The sequence below is a fragment of the Euprymna scolopes genome, chromosome 38 (genome assembly GCF_053919585.1).
Source record: "Euprymna scolopes isolate OS-2025 chromosome 38, ASM5391958v1, whole genome shotgun sequence".
NCBI classification, from domain to species: domain Eukaryota; kingdom Metazoa; phylum Mollusca; class Cephalopoda; order Sepiida; family Sepiolidae; genus Euprymna; species Euprymna scolopes.
In genome coordinates, this window is record NC_136519.1 from 48,316,379 (window position 1) to 48,335,494 (window position 19,116).

Below are 19,116 nucleotides of genomic sequence, written 5' to 3' on the forward strand. Positions count from 1 at the left end.
CAAAGTTAAGCAACGAGAAGCCTTGTCTGTACCAGAGTGGTGACCATTTGGAAGTTCCACGTGCTGTATGTGTTCTCCGCTTATCTCAGCATTGTTTCCAGTCATCCTGGACTTCTGCTTGCCACTGGAATAAAACAGTGCTGATTCAGGAGAAGTGTGGTTGGGGATTGCGCAACCCTTACCACACAATTACACATGCAGCTGCCCCTAGAGGGGTATCCTTTGTCTTTCAAAACGGAAGTTATTTGCTGGCACCGCTCCCAACGAAATGGTTCTAGGTTCAATTCTCAGCTTGGGAGAGGTGCTAGTCTTGCGGCACTGATGAGTTGTTATACAATGAAACAGTACTGTATCTCAATGACTACATATATATATATATATATATATATATATATATATATATATATATATATAGTAAGTTATAAAATGTATATGGCGATTAAGCTACTCAGAATATTCCACGTTTCATCCACGCTAGGATTCATCAGGCTTATGAATCCTAGCGTGGATGAAACATGGAATATTCTGTGTAGCTTAATCGCCATATATATTTCATAACTTACTACCTAGTTACGTATTGAGCACTGTTGAAGTAAATACTTAAAGTTTACACATAAATTTATAATTTCGTATATTAATTTGTGATTAAATGAAGTAGTTACATTATATATATATATTTATTATTATTATTATTATTATTATTTCATATTTCTCATTCTGTCTCGGTTTTATACTATCTATGCATTTTCTAAAATATTAAATCTTCCTGTTGCTACAGGTTAGATAGTCCAAACTATCAGTATAGATATTACATTTTAAATATTTTGTTTATTGAATAAAACATTTTTTCTCTCTCTTTCAGAAGCTAACCCTGAAAAGTTTAACAGCAGATTCAGGAATAAAATGTTTTATGCTGGGGTAAGTGAGTCATTTCCTTTGGACCTTTTTGTGCCTTTTCATTTTGACACGATATAATCATGTTGAGACAACCGTTCTTATTAGATCACTGATGGGTGACAATTTTTTTAAATTGAGTATAATTTGTTTTCGACTGCAATAACTTATTGGTTTTTAATATCCTTTGTCCAAAAAACGAAAGATTTTTCTTCTACAAAAGATTGTTTTTGTCTATAAACAAAAATAGGTGTTAGAAATAACAAACGCAAGAAAAATTTCTAACAAATTCCAAAGCCCAGCGGTGCGAGGGAAAACCCTGTTAAAGTAGAAGACTTTCCGGTATGTAGGGACCTCACCGATAAAAGGGTGGGATCTTACTGCTTGTCAAGTTAGTTGGAAGTAAGTCGAGTAAGTAAGTCGAGGGAGCACAAGTGCTCTGAGTTCATCAGGGCGCTTTTCATTAAGATGTTCGTAAAACAGGCACAAGGATGTAACATTGCGGCAATGGGACAGGCACTGGAACTTGACTTCAGATGCTCCAGCTCAGATATGGCAATAATACTCCATGTATGGGCGAATTGTGGGTGTGTGAAGATAATGTTTGCCCTCTCAAAATTCTTCAATAAGTGCCTAGCTGAGTCTTGATTCCCTGATAGCTGAAAAATTGTCTCTGTTGTACAAGTATTCAAGAAATCTAGCGAAAGAACTGACCCTCTCAATTACCGCTCCATTAGTCCTCTGCCCCTCTTCAATAAAATCTTTGAGTCTTTAATTAATTAAACACCAGTCTGCCATTATTTGGCAAAACTAGGTGCTGTATAAGAGAAGACAGTGAAATTTTCCTGCAGATTTTTCTGTCCTGAAGATTCCTTTAGCAAGTATTTCAATATGAATTGTTACTCTGCACATATGCTGACACAACAACATCTCCACTAGACGCTCTGTAAAATGTTGAGTACCGAATACTGCAGCAAGTTCTGGGAACACATACCAGAAAGAACAGTAGGAAATAAAAACATAAACCATGCATTATGACCACGGAATTCCTACAGCTACTTAGAAAACAGAACTATCAAATCTGGCATAGTGATTAAGAACAAGAAGCAGAAAGAAGCAACCTTGGTAGAAGTTAGTGCCCCCAATGATGCTGGGTTGAACGGAGCTGAGAGGGAAAAGATTACGAGATACCAAGGTCTTATGTGCTTCGACTGAAGTGAAATGAAACAAAAAAGGAGAATATATGGTATGAAAATCAAGTGTTAGCCCCCACCCCCACACCCCGGAAGGAGCCTTCTTGAGTTTTAAGAACTTGGACCAAGTAAAAAGGAGAATATGTCGTAATAAGATCTTGGCATTTTTGTTATCTCTCCCACTTCTCTCAGTACCATTGGGAAAAGTAACTTCTAAGGTTTCTTTGTCAACTGAAGTACAATAAAATAAATAGAGAAACTTTAGAAGTTAGTGTTGCCAATGATGATGGGTTAAACAGAGCTGAGAGAAAAAAGAAAAAGATAACAAAGCATAAAAAGATAACAAAATACCAAGGTCTTATGTACAATATGAAAAGAAACTGGAATCTTAGGAAGATCTTCATTCCAGTAATTACAGGAGCAACCGAACTCATGAAAAAGAATTTCAAAAAAAACTACCTGGCAAATATACTTGGTGAACCAAGTGCAAGAGAGAAATAAACAATTGCACTTGAATTGGATTGGAATGTATGATAGCGAGTGAATGTCTGGCATCCTACTGGATGCCACATCTCCAGCTAGAAGAAAATTATGAAAAAATTAAAGAAAAAGAGTTTGATTTACCTAATAGATACCATTCTTGAGTGCGTTTGGTCTCTTTGCACAAGGGTTTGTCAGGAAAACCTGGCGTGAGGATACAAGTAAACCTTGATCAAATATTAAGAATAACAAGTAATATGTCCTGTACACAGCTACTACACACTGGCTCATAGGAGGAATGATGCATTTTCTCCTAAAGTAACAGCACTTAGCTGGATACTCCACCAGATTAGATGAATTCTTGTCCTGGAATCCGGTAAGACCAAGCGATCACAAGAAGTTTTTGATGAGCCGTTCCATATAAGTTAAAAAATTTACCGAATTTCCACTACTAACGATTACTATATTGTCCAATTTCTACTGTACACTGTTTAACCCTTATCCTCGAGCGGCCTCTTGGCCTTGATAAGTGGTGATGCCTATGTAAAAAAAAAAAAAAAAAAGACAGACATATTATTATAGAGTGAACGGGTCAATTTTGGAAAGGAAACTTAATGTCCATAACTCAATGTTTGACACATAAAAAGAACTTTAATGAAATATTCAAATACCTATGCAGTACAGAAATCGAGTAATAGAAATGGGTTCCCTTGACTTTTGAAAACTTTGAGTGAAGTAAAATGAAACTAAAAGAGAAATACATATATATATATATGTCTGTCTGTCTGTTCACAATTTGATTAATATATACAAAACGTTCCTTACTTTAATCTTTCGTTTATTTCTATATATAGTATGATTCTTGCAAAAATATACAATTAAGAGATCGCCTCATTTGCCTATTGCATTAAGAATAATCGATTTTACTAAATAGCGGTATCTTAATGTTTTTAGCGAGAGAATTGTTTTAGGTGTTCTATTTAAAGTTGTTATTGAATAAACTTTAAACAACAATTATATTGATAATATATTTAATTTACTTTATTTAGAATTATTATTTCCAACATCGATCTTTTTAAAAACGTTTTTTTTAGAGTTATTTGCCCCTAGAAACTTCGAACTCTCACCAAATGAAATAATTTGGTAATCTCAATAAGTTTCTCGCTGGAAAAATAATTCTGTGTAGATAGAAAAATGGTTGGCTTTTATTGTTTTATTTAAATATTCAAACAAATAGAATACTTCCGAAAAAAAACCTGACAAGATTTCGTTTGTTTGTTTTTATTCTTTAAACGGCTATACAGAAATCGGTAAATTTTTATGATGTGACACAAAGTCGTTTAACACCTAAAAAAAATGAAGATCTACTACCCCCACCCCTCTAAATTCCACAATTTACACTTTTTTTTTCTTTTTTCACGTTAATCTTACCGATTACAAGCTTAACTTTCTAATTAAAAGAAGGTAATTTTTTATGACGTGACCCCCCCCCCCGCAACATTTACCCCCTAAGAAAAATTATCTACTTTCTTTTTTTGGCCTAGTACGTTTAAGCAACATTTATAAATAATATGAAAAAAGAAATTTTAAAACAAAAAAAAATTAACATTTAAGAGGGAGAATCACTTTTCTATATAAATTTAACGTAAAATGAGCACCCAATTTTTGGCCACCAAACATCAACGAGAGATGTCACCTCTAGCATTTTTTCAAGTTTGGCAATTGAGTGGGGAGCAAAACATAACAAATACAATTTGTTTGGGGGGGGCAGAGGAGAGGATTACATTAGAAACATAAAATGACGAAAAATTTCATTTAATTGTTTTTGGAATTAATTTTTGGTAGATCTTTATTTTTCTTAGAAGTTAAACGACGCTTGGTCACGTCGTAAAAAAATACTACAGAATCTTTGACTGCTTCGAATTCAAACTTAAGTTTGAATTCGAAGCACACACTTTTAACTTATTTTTTTTTTATTTTATTTATTTTTTTTTTTTGATCAAACCGGCATTTGCTGCTATATTTATTGAAACAAAAGTTGTAACGATTTATTTTTAATTATTTTTTTTGGTGCGGGTTCTTTCCAGTGCTCAATATCCGGAGAATAGTTTCTTCTTTTTGTATCCCCTCTGCTGAAATATCTGGTGGAGAGGGTATCACATACTTCTTTTTTTGGGTCGATTACATTTACATGTTTTCATCCATTCTTTTATTTTTGGAATTGTTGTGGGGGTATTCATGTTGCCCATGATGAAAATGATTAGTATAGCAGGTGTGTTCCAAACGGAATTTCATGTCATTCAAGGCAATGCCAAGTACCCATGCTAGTTAATAATAATTCTTCTTAATTTATTAAATATTTTTTATAAATTTTGAAAGAGAGTTCCCTGTTATTCTTCAGATTGTTTCTTTGATCTGGGTACTTGGGATTGAAATTTCCAAAAACCTATAAAACAAAGATGGAAAACTGATGGGTGGTTTTATGTGTGAGTGTTTCTAGCATTGAAAAGTGAAAGATATATAAAAGTTCGAATATAAAAGACAATAGCAATAGATAGTTGTAGCCATAAAGGGCTCAAAGTTATTATGGGTAAACAGAGGGTGCAAGTATCAGTGAATAAGAAGCTTACTGACCAAATGATGTGAACATGTATTCATGTTAAAATTTCCAAGTTGAGAACCCAGGGGATGCATGTATTAGTGAATAAGAAGATTATTGACTAAGAGATGCCAATCTGTGATCAAATTAAAATTTCTAAGCTTCAACACAGGGGGTGTAGGTATCAGTGAATGGGAAGCTTATAAACCAAGAGATGCCAACGTCTTTCCAAGTTAAAAATTTCTAAGTTAAAACACAAGGGATGTAGGTATCAGTGAATGAGAAGCTTATAAACCAAGAGATGCCACTTCTGCTTGACACCTACTGCCACCATGCTCTCTGCTAAATATGTTTTCTAAAACATTTTGTCTAACAACTCCCAGAACTGGTGTAACTAAGCGTTCTTATTCTTGTCTTACACTGGAACAGGCTCATCAAAAAAAGTGAGCTTATATGAAGTGACATTTCTAGTCGGATATATCGTCCACTGCACCTTGCTACACCAGGACTTGTACACTTTTTATTTTTGCTTTTTCGTTTCCTCAAAGCCTGAGTTTACCTGAGTTTTTGAAACTGTTATGGGGGTATCCATGTTGCCCATGATGAAAATGCTTAGTATAGCAGGTGCGTTCCAAACGGAACTTCATGTCAATTCAGGCAACGCCGGGTATCCATGCTTGTAAGCAAACACAGACGGAATTTGGTCACCGACATTGTCATTATTATTTTTATTATTTTATTTATTTATTTATTTTTACAAATTAGTCTACCGGGCAAATTATTCCTCGTAATATATAATTTTCAACAGAGGATTGATTCTATAATAATACATACACAATCTGCATAAATTACAATGTCATGTTTAAGCATATTTTATGACCAAGCAACACCGGGCGTCCAGCTAGTATATATATATATATATATATATATATATATATATATATATATATATATATATATATCATACTCATTGTTTGAGCGATGTTGATGCAATATCTATTACTAAAGTATTACCACCACAACTAATATGAAGAAAAATATTTGTAAAATTTTGTGGAAAAGTATACTATTTAGTATTTGCATCAGAGAGCAAGTAACTATAATAATACATACACAATCTGCATAAATTACAATGTCATGTTTAAGCATATTTTATGACCAAGCAACACCGGGCGTCCAGCTAGTATATATATATATATATATATATATATCATACTCATTGTTTGAGCGATGTTGATGCAATATCTATTACTAAAGTATTGCCACCTTATAACTAATATGAAGAAAAATATTTGTAAAATTTTGTGGAAAAGTATACTATTTAGTATTTACATCAGAGAGCAAGTAACTATGATGAATTTACACATTATTTTTGTTAGGAAAAACCATTAGAGATTATATTCTTAAGCAAAACTAATTCACTCTGAACTTAAATATCTTTTATACCTATTTTTTATTGCATATTATCCAAAAAATAAGATCACTTATTTTTTTAAAAATATTTATGTAAATTTTTTGCATGTTAATTTCCTTAATCAGTGTTAAAAAAAAAACGCTTTAGACTCATGTGAGATACTATAAAATATATATATATAAAATATATAGATATACTATAAAACAAATGAATAAAATAAATAAAATAAATAGATATACTATAAAATATATATATAAAAAATATATAGATATACTATAAAAATTACTGCCTTCATAATGTGTATTCTGCCTACTCCTTTTTCTCAGCCAATCGTATTTTTCTGTTCGCTTACAAACAAATTCTAAAAACACCATCACTGTTAAATAATAAAACCAATTTATTTTAATGACCTTTTTGTTAATTTATATTTTTATATATGGAAATCGCCCCATACAAAGCATGAAGCCACTTAATGTAATGAGCTAAAAAATGTAACAGAGCGCAGACGTGCATATGCAAATGCATATGAAATGCAAAATGACGTCACTGTAAGGATTATGGACACACGGCACAATCACGTTGACACACCGGTTCTCGCCAGATTACCAAAGTTAAGCAACGTTGAACCTGGCCAGTACCAGATGGGTGACCATTTGGGAAGGCGAAGCACTGTATGTACCGTGAAGTAAAATACCAGGTTGGTAAACTGGTGCTATTTATCCTTCTCTCGAGGGTAGATGGGCCTCTCTTAGGCCGTACTAAGTAATTCATCTAGTGATGACGTCACAATAAAAAATACCCTTGATAGTCCTGGCAAAGCATCAAGTATTCAGCAACCGACAGGATTTGAATGTCGCTACAACGTACTCATGTAGTGAATTCACTCTCAGCTGCGGCCGCATGTTACGTTATGGAGAGAGCACGTTAGAGGGACGATCATGTGAGAGACGTCACAGCCATAACGAGAAGTCATGCGTGGCAGGAGAATGAGGAATTAAATGTCGTTGTTGCAAAAAAGTGAGTTTGAGTTATTCTTTATCTTCGTCTCCTTTGTGATGTAGATTGCATACAACATGTTGCCTCCTGGACAACGTTACAACAAAATAGTACTTCAAGGTCAAAAAATTGTCAATAATAAGTGTTAGATGGAATAGAGTCTGACCCAGGAAACAGAAATTCTCTCTTTGTTAGAAACATTGCTCTTGGAATGTGAGGACTAAAGGACAAAATAAGAAAAGAAAGAGTTACGGTTTTTGGTATCCATCATTGTTTTTTTTTGGGGGGGGGGTCTCCCCGACAAAAAGAGAGTGCAGCTGTAAATTCACCTTTGTCCATTCGTTTGTTCATTCGTTTGTCTGTCCATACGTTTTTCAATAACCTATGCCTTAGAATTTTTTTTAAATTGTGCACAAACATTAAACATGCTATGAGTAAGAAAGTAACAGAACGGTTTTTCCGGGAAAACTCAGGTTGCCCCCCCCCCCCTCCCCTAGGGGTGCCTTTCGTGTTAAAATGGCCAAAATTGACACTTTTGTGCTTATTAAAAGAAATTGATGCATTGGATTTTTATAAAACTTTCTGAAAAGTTGTAACTAACTGATTCCTATGTAATTTTTTTTTGTCTATACTTCACGATAATTCTTGGGTATGCCCCAGGGGCTGTTTTAGGGCTGATAAAAACACTCCATTTTTCGGACTATTTTATCATATTTATTGAAAATTTTCTGTGTATGTCTATTTAGCAGTTTTGCATGGCGCTGAACTTTAATTTACATATATTAAGGCCTTGGGGACTTTTGGGGCTACATGTCGGAGGTGCAAATGATGGGCAGTCATTTCTTTTTTTGCATGGTGCAGAACTCAAATTTACATATGTTAAGGTCTAAAAATTCACCGTTTGTCCGTTTTTACCAGGATTTGACGTCCCCTGGGGACTTTTGGGGCTAAATAGTGGGTGGGAGGGGGCAAATACTGAACTTAGTCATTTTTTCTATGCCTCGTTCATTGTACACTCACGGGGACCATGCATGTTTGACTTGTTCATATTGTAATTTAATTTTATAACTTTTTTTTTTTTTTTTTTTCAGGCTGGAGGTAGAGACTTGCTCAAACGCAGCATGAAAGATCTTGTTGATAATATACAAATTGAGGTAAGATTTCATGAAAAAAGTGTATATAAAAAAAAGATGATGCAAAATTCTTTTTTAAGCATTGATCATTCTACCACTCCATAAAGTACCTTACTCCGATGGAATCCTCTATCAATATAAGAATCAGATATGTCTAAAGGTGAAATACTGCTGCTATGTCTGGGGTAGTGCCACACAAATGTAACAATGTGTATAAAAGCGCAAGATAAAATCAGGAGCAGCTGTAGGATAACTGACTTGCAAAAATATTAGCAGCAGCAGCAGCAGTCGTTAAAGCACTAAGCAAATTAGCAAGTGCTTTCGTCACAAGAGAAGGAGAGAAAAATACACCACATGGAAGAACCACAAATAAATGCATTTCATTTGCAATTTAAAAGAAATGCCGAGTCGGATTTATTTTTGCTTGTTCGTTTGCAACGGTACCAGACGGCGTGGGGGTCCGAAAGAGGTTTGAACTATAGCAACACTGCTAAAAAGTAACGGCCATGCCACATAACATAAAACACCCTTTCTTGCCTTTATAACAAAATGCTGGGGCTGCTCTGCCCTACCCTATATATATATATATATATATATATATATATATATATATATATATATATATATATATATATATAATACCTATGAAATATCACGAAATTCACAACCTTGACATGTATATTAATTTGAGAGTATGATGTGATAATTTTGAAAAACATGACAGACCTTAAATGTCCATTAGTATTGGTATTCGTTGCCACAAAGTGATAGACAAAAGAAGAGCATATTGCTGTAGCAACAATCACCTGACAAATGTAGCTTTCTCATAAATCAAAGCGAGTGTTTATTACTTGTATTTAGAAAGAAATTCATCCTTATTTCTCACCAGAATGAAACCTCTTCATCATAATATTTGCTTGTTCGGTTGTTTAACGGCCTATAAACCTCTAAAGAGCAATTTAAGACCAGAAACCTTTTTTCTTTGAAACCGATCTTATCTAAAAATTGTTTATAAGGGATTCTATTTAAAACAATATTTTTTCCTTCGCCATTTTTTAAAATTGTTTTCCAAAGTAAAATGTTGTTAGTTCCTTGAAATATTAGTTTTTCAAATTAAAATGTTGTCAGTTCTTGAAAAGTTTGTTTTCCAAGCTAAAATGTTGTCAGTTTCTTGAAAAGTTAGTTTTTCAAATTAAAACGTTGCCAGTTTCTTGAAAATTTTGTTTACCAAATTAAAATGTTGTCAGTTTCTTGAAAAATTAGTTTTTCAAATTAAAATGTCAGTTTCTTGGAAAGTTAGTTTTTTCAAATTAAAATGTTGTCAGTTTCTTGAAAAAATTTTGTTCTCTCGAGTTCAAATAATCTGTACAAATATTTCTTGTTTATTTCTGTTTTGGTAAATGCAACTTCAGTCTAGACAGTTTTTGATCCCACCTTTATTTCATACTGTCATCTATTTGTGTTATGATGCATAGTACTTCAGCTGAGATACTTTCACAACACAAGTTCTATTAGGAAGACTGTCGTGGTAAATAACGCTTCAGGCTTGCATCTCTTGTATTCTGGAGAAAATGAATTTTTCATTTATTATTCATAAAAATGGCTTCAATTTCGAAAACACGTCATGATTCGAAGACGATAAGTTTGATGAATTATTTTTATGGCTAAAATATCCATCTATTATAAAAATCTCGCCTGTCTGTTTAAATGTATTTATGTATGTATGTTTGTATGTCTGCTTAAAACTTTTGACAGACGCGACCGATTTTCACATTTTGAAGATCGGCCCTTTGGACGACAAATATCGAAAAATTGGCTAAAAAATATTAATTTCTTCACTCTCAACTAGGCACCTTTCTATAAGGAAGGGTATATTTTTTTGTTGACATTTTTGCAAGTCATTCAAACCTCACGTCAATGACGTTACACAAAAGACGTTATTACGACAGCCCTTGACGTCACAGTCGCGGTGGGCGCATCGATAAGACCGTTTTTTTTTTTTTTTTTCATATCCTTTTCCTCTGGCATGTTACGGGTTCGAGCCTGTTTACTGCTCTTAATTTTTTTTTTTTTTTTTTTTTTTTTTTTTTTTTTTGCTCAACCAACACCCTTACACACACCTCCACTTTCTTTTCCACCTTTGCGTCATGGGCTCGAACCTGCCTGCCTACTACAACTTTTTTTTTGTTTTGCTCAACACACACCTACAAACACCCGGGCAACGCCAGACACCCAGGCTAGTTCTGAAATAAGTTTATAATTTTGGAATATTGTAAACGAGATGATCTTTAGTGAAGTTACGATGTTTAGCATTTGGGCATCTAAAAGAAAATGTATGATCTCTCATCTCTTTCATCTCGGTCATCTTTCAGGACGCTTCACCACCGAATCTACACAACTTCTCCAGTTCTCTCGATCTCGCATGACAGTTTGCAGGTTCCAAACACTTTCCAATTCTGTGTCCTGTAGCAGGTTATCGATGTAGGTCATTCTTCTTCTACCACAGTTTGGGTGTCCATCTGTTGCTATCCAGGGAACTAGCTTGCTTGCTTCCTCTTCGCTGTGTCTCATGCAGTGATCAGCTGCTCTCATCCTTCTCTGCTGTATTTTTAGTGATATTGGTGGTAGGTCACCATAACGCTGTTGGTTTGTTGCATGGCTTCTCCATGACGTATTGAGGGCCATCCTGAGCATCCATGTGTAACAGCCATCCAGTCTCTTCTATAGCACATTTGTAAGAGTCCATGCCTCAGTACCAGAGAGAAAAACTGTTTCTATTGTAGCAACAAAGAGTCTTACTTTCAACTTTTCTGAGAGAGTGGGTAACCATATCTTCCTCAACTTGTGACATGCATTCCATGCTAGTACTTTTCTTACTTCAAAATCTTTTTCAGTGCTTTTGACCATGCTCCAAGGTACGTGAAGTTTTTCGACAACCTTGTAGTAGAGTCCCATCAAGTGTTTTCACTGCAATTGGGTCAACGTGATTGACGGCCTGTATCTGTTTTCTTAGCATTGCAGCACAAACCCACAAATCATGCTTCCTCTTCCAGTTGACTCAGGACTGGTTGGCTTAGAAATGTATGAAGCAGCAAAGATAAGCAACATGAATTTGAACAAATACACTGAGGATATTGTCATTGTGAGCCGAGGTGTAAGGGCTGTCACACTTTGAGTAATTCATAAAAATAAAACTTAAAATAAATATCTGTTATAATTGTTGCAACATCACTTAAAAGTTTCTCGCCCATTGTCCCTCTCGTCTGGTGTACACTTTTCTTCTCTTACCTCACGTCAGCTGTAGCCAGCCATTGCGTCTTTACACGTCCATTATGTTCGATGCCCATTTTGTTTCTCGCAAACACATGCTGCATTTTATTCCTTTTTGTCTTTTCCTTTTTCTTATGCCAACCCGCACACACTCATGTGCACTATGTTATAGAGGTACAGATATACCACTATCCGCCGGTCACTGAGGTGTGACCGACAGACGTGTTATAGTAAATGTCTTAAAGCGGTCTCGGGAAGATGGCCGTCTGAGATGGTGGATGTGCTGTGTGGCTCCTTCTTCTCTCAGGAAACGTCTTGACCTCTTCACCTGTGGTGGCGTTCTGACTGGAATTTTCTTTCTTCATTTTCCGGACCGTTTCGTTGTTTCAGTGAAGGCATTTATGAAGGCATTTATGGGAGACACAAGAAAGACGACACGCGACACAATTGGAACATAACTATTTTATTTTACAAAATATATATTACAAAAACTTTAACAATTCAAAACTGGACAATAAGCTTTTCAAAGTTCAACTAACCTAACTAGTTTGGAGGGAGGGAGTGCTCTCCCCCCCTCGTTTACGGAGAGACAGAATATGCGTCTTCACTTCATGGTGGTCGTACAGGAAAGAGAGAGAGAGAGAGAGAGAGAGAGAGAGCTCTAAGAAAGGGAATTATTGGAAGGCGTTTCTTTGTATCTCTACGCACATGACCAAATAACCACTCGGCCATGCTGCAGAGTGTGTTAGAAACAGTGGCACAAAGAAATAGTGCCAAACAGACGCTCCATTCTACTTATATCAACAAAAAACATCAGCTAAAAACGATTTAATTTCATTTTGTTTAATAAAAACATTTAATTTCTTAACCACAATAACACCGTTCAATTCCAATCTAAATAAAATAAAAAAAACATAAAAATCTTACTGCAATTCTCAACTTCTTACCTAAACAACATTAAAAAAAAAAAAAACGTGAAAGACATACAATTAAAGAAAAGTTAAGAACGTGTGTCTCACATTCGACAACGTATTGCAGCAGCAGTAGTTAAAAAACACCAGGCACACCTGACCCATTTACATTCACCATTATTATTCTATACCAGATATCGAATACAGGATATGTTGATTTATCTGAATAAAAATTCTCATGATATAATTATTGTTATTTTATTTATTTATTATTATTTTTTTTTTTTTTTTTGCAAAAAGGTTTCATGAGTAGAAAATACTAATTTTTTATATTAGGTGTGCCATGAAAATTTAAATAACCTCATTAGTGTGCCGCAATGTAAAAAATGCTTGGGAACCACAGCCTTATTTGATGCCAATCTAAGCATTTTGCTGTACAAAAACGGACACTTTGGATGAAACAGAAAGTAGGAAAATATCTGGAAACGAGTCAGATTTGTATTATTTGTGTTTTTTTAGATTTTGGATTTTCATTTTCACAACGTTTTGGTTGATGTAACCTCCGACCTTCTTACAATGGTAATTATGTTGGACTCTGGAATATTTCTGTTAAACTCGGGAATTTCAAAGGAATTTCGAATGGAACCCCTTTTTATACTTCACATGGGTAACATGCACAGTGGAAAAGTACTTGGAAAAATCAGTTGTAAAAGTGATATTCTCATGAAGGTTGAAGGTTCAATTCTCAGTGTAGGCGACCAAAAAATATAATTGCGAATAACTTAGGACCTCTATCCAGTCATAGCTGACGTAAGAAAAACACACTAAAAAATAAAGGGTTTTGTTTGACATTCTATCCAAATTCCTGAGTCTGACAGAAAAATTCCAGAGTTGGATAAGATACATCTGAGGAAGGTCGAACCTTAAATCGACCGAAACGTTGTGAAAATATCACTCAAGATGAGAACAGTAGTTTGAAAAATCTAAATAATAACGAATCCTCATTTAAAAAATTCAGAAACGTAGGTTTTGGTAGTTAATTAATGCTGTAGCAATCTATGTGAAATAGTCTTCTTCAATCTCTCACTTTGGAGTGACAACAAATACTTATTACTAGCATTTAAGCCTGGCATTGCCCGGGTGTTTGAAAATGTATTTTGAGCAAAAAAAAAAAAATAAATAAAAGTGGTAGTAAGAAGGCAGGCTTGAACCCGTACCATGAAGAGGAAAAAGAACGCGAAAAAAACTTGACGTCGTTGCTGTTACGACCACCGTCAAACCGGAAATGATGTAGGTTTAAATTAAGGCTAGACAATCGAAAAGAGGAGATGACTTTCGAAAATATCGGCGAAAAAAGCGACCCCCTCCATGTAGAAAAGTGCCTAGTTGAGGGTGAAAAAATTAATGTTTTTAGCCAATTTTTCCGTATTTGTTGTCTGAAGGGTCGAGCTTCAAAACGATACTGATATTATAAAAATCCGTCGCCTCTGTCGAAACTTTTAGGCAGACATGCAAACATACATACATACATTTATATATTGGTAGCTCAAACCGATTAAAAAGCTTGCCCTATCTCTGAATACCCTTCATGTAAAATTTCAAATGTTAAGACCAGAAATTGTCTGAGTAATTTGGTAGAGACCGTAGAGGTCAATTTTTTTTTTAAACTTTGACCCCTATTATTACCCCTTAACATTTATTGTTTTGGGCTCAAATCAAGTTATTAAGTTAGATCCATGTCCAAGAAACCTATATCTAAAATTTCAATTGTTTATACCCAAAGTTGGCGGAGGAGTTTGGTAAAGTTCTCAAAGGTCAAATCGTTGAACTTTGACCCCAAAACAGCCAAATTTCTGGCTGAAAACCGATCACGAAGATTTTCCCAAATCTCAGTACGATGTTTATCAAATTTCGAGTCTGTAGACTGAAAATTGACAGAGATATTGTGTAGGGAAATGTACACACACACACACACACACACACACACTTTCACTTGTATAAATATACTAGCATTTCAGCCCGGCGTTGCCCGGGTGTTTGGATGTGTATGTTGAGCAAAAAAAAAAAAAAAGTGGTAGTAGGAAGGCAGGCTCGAACCCGTACCGCAAAGGAAGAAAAGAACGGGGTAAAACCTAACGTTTATGCTGTTACGACCACCGTCAAACCGGAAGCGACATTTTTTTAAATTAAGGCTAGACAATCTAAAGGAGAGGATAAGTTTGAAAAATATCGACAAAAAAGTGGCCCCCCCTGTAGAAACGTTCCTAGTTGAAGGTGAAGATATTAATGTTTTTAGCCAATTTTTCGATATTTGTCATATGACAGTTCGAACTTTAAAACGATACTGATCTTGGTAAAATCCGTCGCCTCTATTGAAATTTTAAGGCAGACATGCAAACATACATACATACATACATTTATATATTGATAACTAAACATTTTCGACCCAAACTGATGAAAAAGCTTGCCCTATCTCTGAATACCCTTTATGTAAAATTTCAAATATTTACACCAGAAATTGTCTGAGTAATTTGGTAGAGACCGCAGAGGTCAATTTTTTAAAAACTGTGACCCCTATTATGACCCCTTAAGATTTATTGTTTTGGGCTCAAATCAAGTTATTAAGTTAGATCCATGTCCAAGGAACCTATATCTAAAATGTCACGTGTTTAGACCCAAAATTGTCAGAGAAGGTTGGTAGAGTTCTCAAAAGTTAAATCTGTGAAGTTTTACCCCTTAATCGCCAAATTTCTGTCTGAAAAACAATCATATCGATTTTCCCAAATCTCAGTGCCCTGTATATCAAATAGTGAATCTGTAGGCTTAAAATTGACAGAGTTATTGCGTAGGGAAATGTACACAGACACACTTTCACTTTTATATATATATATATATATATATATATATATATATATATAGACTAGTATTTAAGCCCGGCCTTGCCTGTATGGTTGGATGTGTTTGCTGAGCAAAAAAATAAAAATAAAAAGTGATAGTAGGAAGGCAGGCTCGAACCTGTACCGCGAAGAAGGAAAAGAACGAGGAAAAAACCTGACGTCTATGCTGTTACGACCACCGCCAAACCGGAAGTGACATTTTTTTTAAAATTAAGCCTAGACAATCGAAAGGAGAGGATGATTTTCAAAAATATTGGCGAAAAAAGCGCCTCCCCCCCGTGTAAAAAAGTTCCCAGTTGAAGGTGAAGATATTAATGTTTTTAGCCAATTTTTCGATATTTGTCGACTGAAAGGTCAGACTTTATAACGATACTGATCTTAGTAAAAGCCGTCGCCTCTGTCGAAAGTTTTAAGCAGACATGCAAACATACATACATACATACATTTATATATTAGTAACTAAAAATTTTCGACCAAACCGATTAAAAACTTGCCCTATCTCTGAATACCTTTTATGTAAAATTTTAAATGTTTAGACCAGAAATTGTCTGAGTAATTTAGTAGAGACCGCAGAGGTCAATTGTTTTTTTAATTTTGACCCCTTAACATTTATTATTTTAGGCTTAAATCAAGTTATTAAGTTAGATCCATGTCCAAGGAACCTATATCTATAATTTCCAGTGTTTAGACCCAAAATTGTCGGAGGAGTTTGGTAAAGGTTAAATCGTTGAACTTTGACTCCTAAACAGCCAAATTTCTGGCCGAAAACCGATCACAAAGATTTTCCCAAATCTCAGTACCCTGCATATCAAATTTCGAGTCTGTAGACTTAGTGACAGAGTTATTGCATAGGGAAATGTACACACACAGATACACAGACATGTTCACTTTTATAGATATACTAGCATTTACGCCCGACGTTGCCTGGGTGTTTGGAGGTGTATGTTGAGCAAAAAAAAAAAAAAAAGCGGTCAATTTTTTTAAATTTTACCCCTATTATGACCCCTTAACATTTATTGTTTGGAGCTCAAATCGAGTTATTAAGTTAGATCCATGTCTAAGGAACCTATATCTAAAATTTCAAGTGTTTAGACCCAAAATTGTCGAAGGAGTTTGGTAGAGTTCTCAAAGGTCCAATCGTTGAACTTTGACCCCTTAACAGCTAAATTTCTGGCCGAAAAACGATCACATAGATTTTCCAAAATATCAGTACCCTGTATATCAAATTTCGAGTCTGTAGACTGAAAATTGACAGTTATTGCGTAGGAAAATGTCCACATACACACAGATACGCTCACTTTGATGGATGGATGGATAGATAGATAGATTAAACAAAAATATATACGTATACATAAATATATATGAAACAATTTTGTGTTTACTGTAAACTTTTTACGCAAATATTATGCGAGTATAAATCATGTAGAATATCTGCATGAATATAATTACACGTAATAGTTAACTAAAGATGATCATCCCATAAGGAAACCGAAAAAACTAATAGGGAATTAATTAAAATGAATGTTTAAAATATGCAAATTAGCTAGATCTTTTGCTCGTGAATGCAATCCGACAACCCATACATAAGAAAATTGTATTTTCTTTTTAAATAAATAGAAAAGGGTTTTTTTAATATGAATATCAATACACACAAACAAAAAAGAATTCATAGGAGTACAAAAAGATAATGAAGATTTAACATCTGCTTATAACTGCAGCAGCCATATTTCTCGAAAGTATGCCATAATCTATGGCGTTATCCAGGATAAACCAGAACCTGTTACAGGATAATTATTTCATTTGCTAAGATAATATCGGTTTGGTTGAAAAATGAACCACAAACAAACGAGTTCACAAATATTTGTATTATTTTTTTTTTCTCATCTCTTTTTTTCTTTTTTTTTTCTTTTTTTTTTCTTTTTTTTTAATACATATTACTGTCAACCAAAGAAAGTCTTCCAGGCATGTATACACAGTATGATAATTAGGGCCGTGACAACAGCATATTCCTTTCATTGTTTTGACTCTTGAGTATATATCCGTTAATATCTTATATATTTTTATATAGACGGATATGCTTCTCGGTTGATTAAGTGTGTCTAACTGTGTCGGATATATGCCCGAGAGTCAAAAGAATCAAGAGTATTCTGTTGTCATAGCCCTAATGATAATGCATTGAAGTAAAACCTGGCCATTAATGGTTGAGGACATGCGTTGCATGGACAGAAATTATACAAAAATGATATGATGAATGTGTAGTGTAAGTCTTAAAGACAGGCTTAGTTCTGTTGACCTCAGAGGAAGATTAAATCTGGACAGTGTAGGGAAAAGTGTGCAGAAGACCTCGATGGTCACGTTCAAAGAAGAGATAAGAATTCTTTGCCAAGTAGATGTGGAAAAATTGAGGTAGGAAGGTCAGTTGGAAAGGGAAAGTCATTGGAAACATGGGAGAAAGTGATTAAAAAAATGGACTTCAAAGGAAGAGGGATAAATAAAGACCTGGTCAGAGATAGGTTATTTGAAAGTCCATTTCTAAAAGCCGTTCAACACATGCCAACGTGTAAAACGGATGTTAAACCGAATATGATGATGAACAAAACAGTTTTACACCACTTTCATGTCTTTTATAATGAGCAAAAGGAAGATGTAATAATACTAAAACTTGTTTCTAGAATCCTTGTTCTGATTTTACTCGAAATCTATTACATGATTTTTATTTTATAAAATGTCTAAAATTCAATAATTGGTTTTAAGAAATAAATTGAAATTCATAGTATCTTTGGGTCTTGATAAGCGGTGACTACTTAGTAAAAAAAATAATAAAATCGGTGCTTGTTCATAATGGTGAAAGCTAATAACGATGGATCAAATTTAATGCAAATCTGAAATATTTGAATTTTTCTAATAAAAAGTTGTGTCCATATTTTAAACCTTTTAAAAATGCACCAAAGAAACGAAAATTTGAAGAATATTTATTAATTTATATCGAACACTTGTAGAAGTATCTGAATTAAATCTAGGGTTTCCCTCCTTTTTTGCCTCCCTTTGTATAAAACTAAATTGAACCAAATACAGGCCACATTACTCACCCTTACGCCTAGCACTGTTCCAAAATGATCGGTTTAGTAGTTTAAGAGTGAATCCTGTACACAGTGACATAGAAACTATTTTTGCCACCCGAGGCGGTCGTAAGATTTAACCCCTTCCCTCCTGCTGGCTGCTGATAATCCATTAACCTTCAAAATTCCACAAAGTTCTCAAAATATTTATTTTCATGGAATTACGATCAAGGATCTAAAATACGTTTAAAAACAGAAGTACACACACGA

At 34.4% G+C, this 19,116-nt stretch overlaps 1 protein-coding gene across 1 annotated transcript in view; it reads left to right on the plus strand.

Annotated features, from left to right (window-relative positions):
- The window catches only part of LOC145263137 (diacylglycerol kinase zeta-like), a 1,403,365-nt gene that overhangs the window by 1,157,089 nt on the left and 227,160 nt on the right, over positions 1-19,116 (plus strand). Inside the window, exons 13-14 of the mRNA XM_080120103.1 lie at positions 863-918; positions 8,668-8,730. Coding sequence (XP_079976229.1) covers positions 863-918; positions 8,668-8,730 — 119 coding nt within the window. The remainder of the gene's footprint in view (positions 1-862; positions 919-8,667; positions 8,731-19,116) is intronic.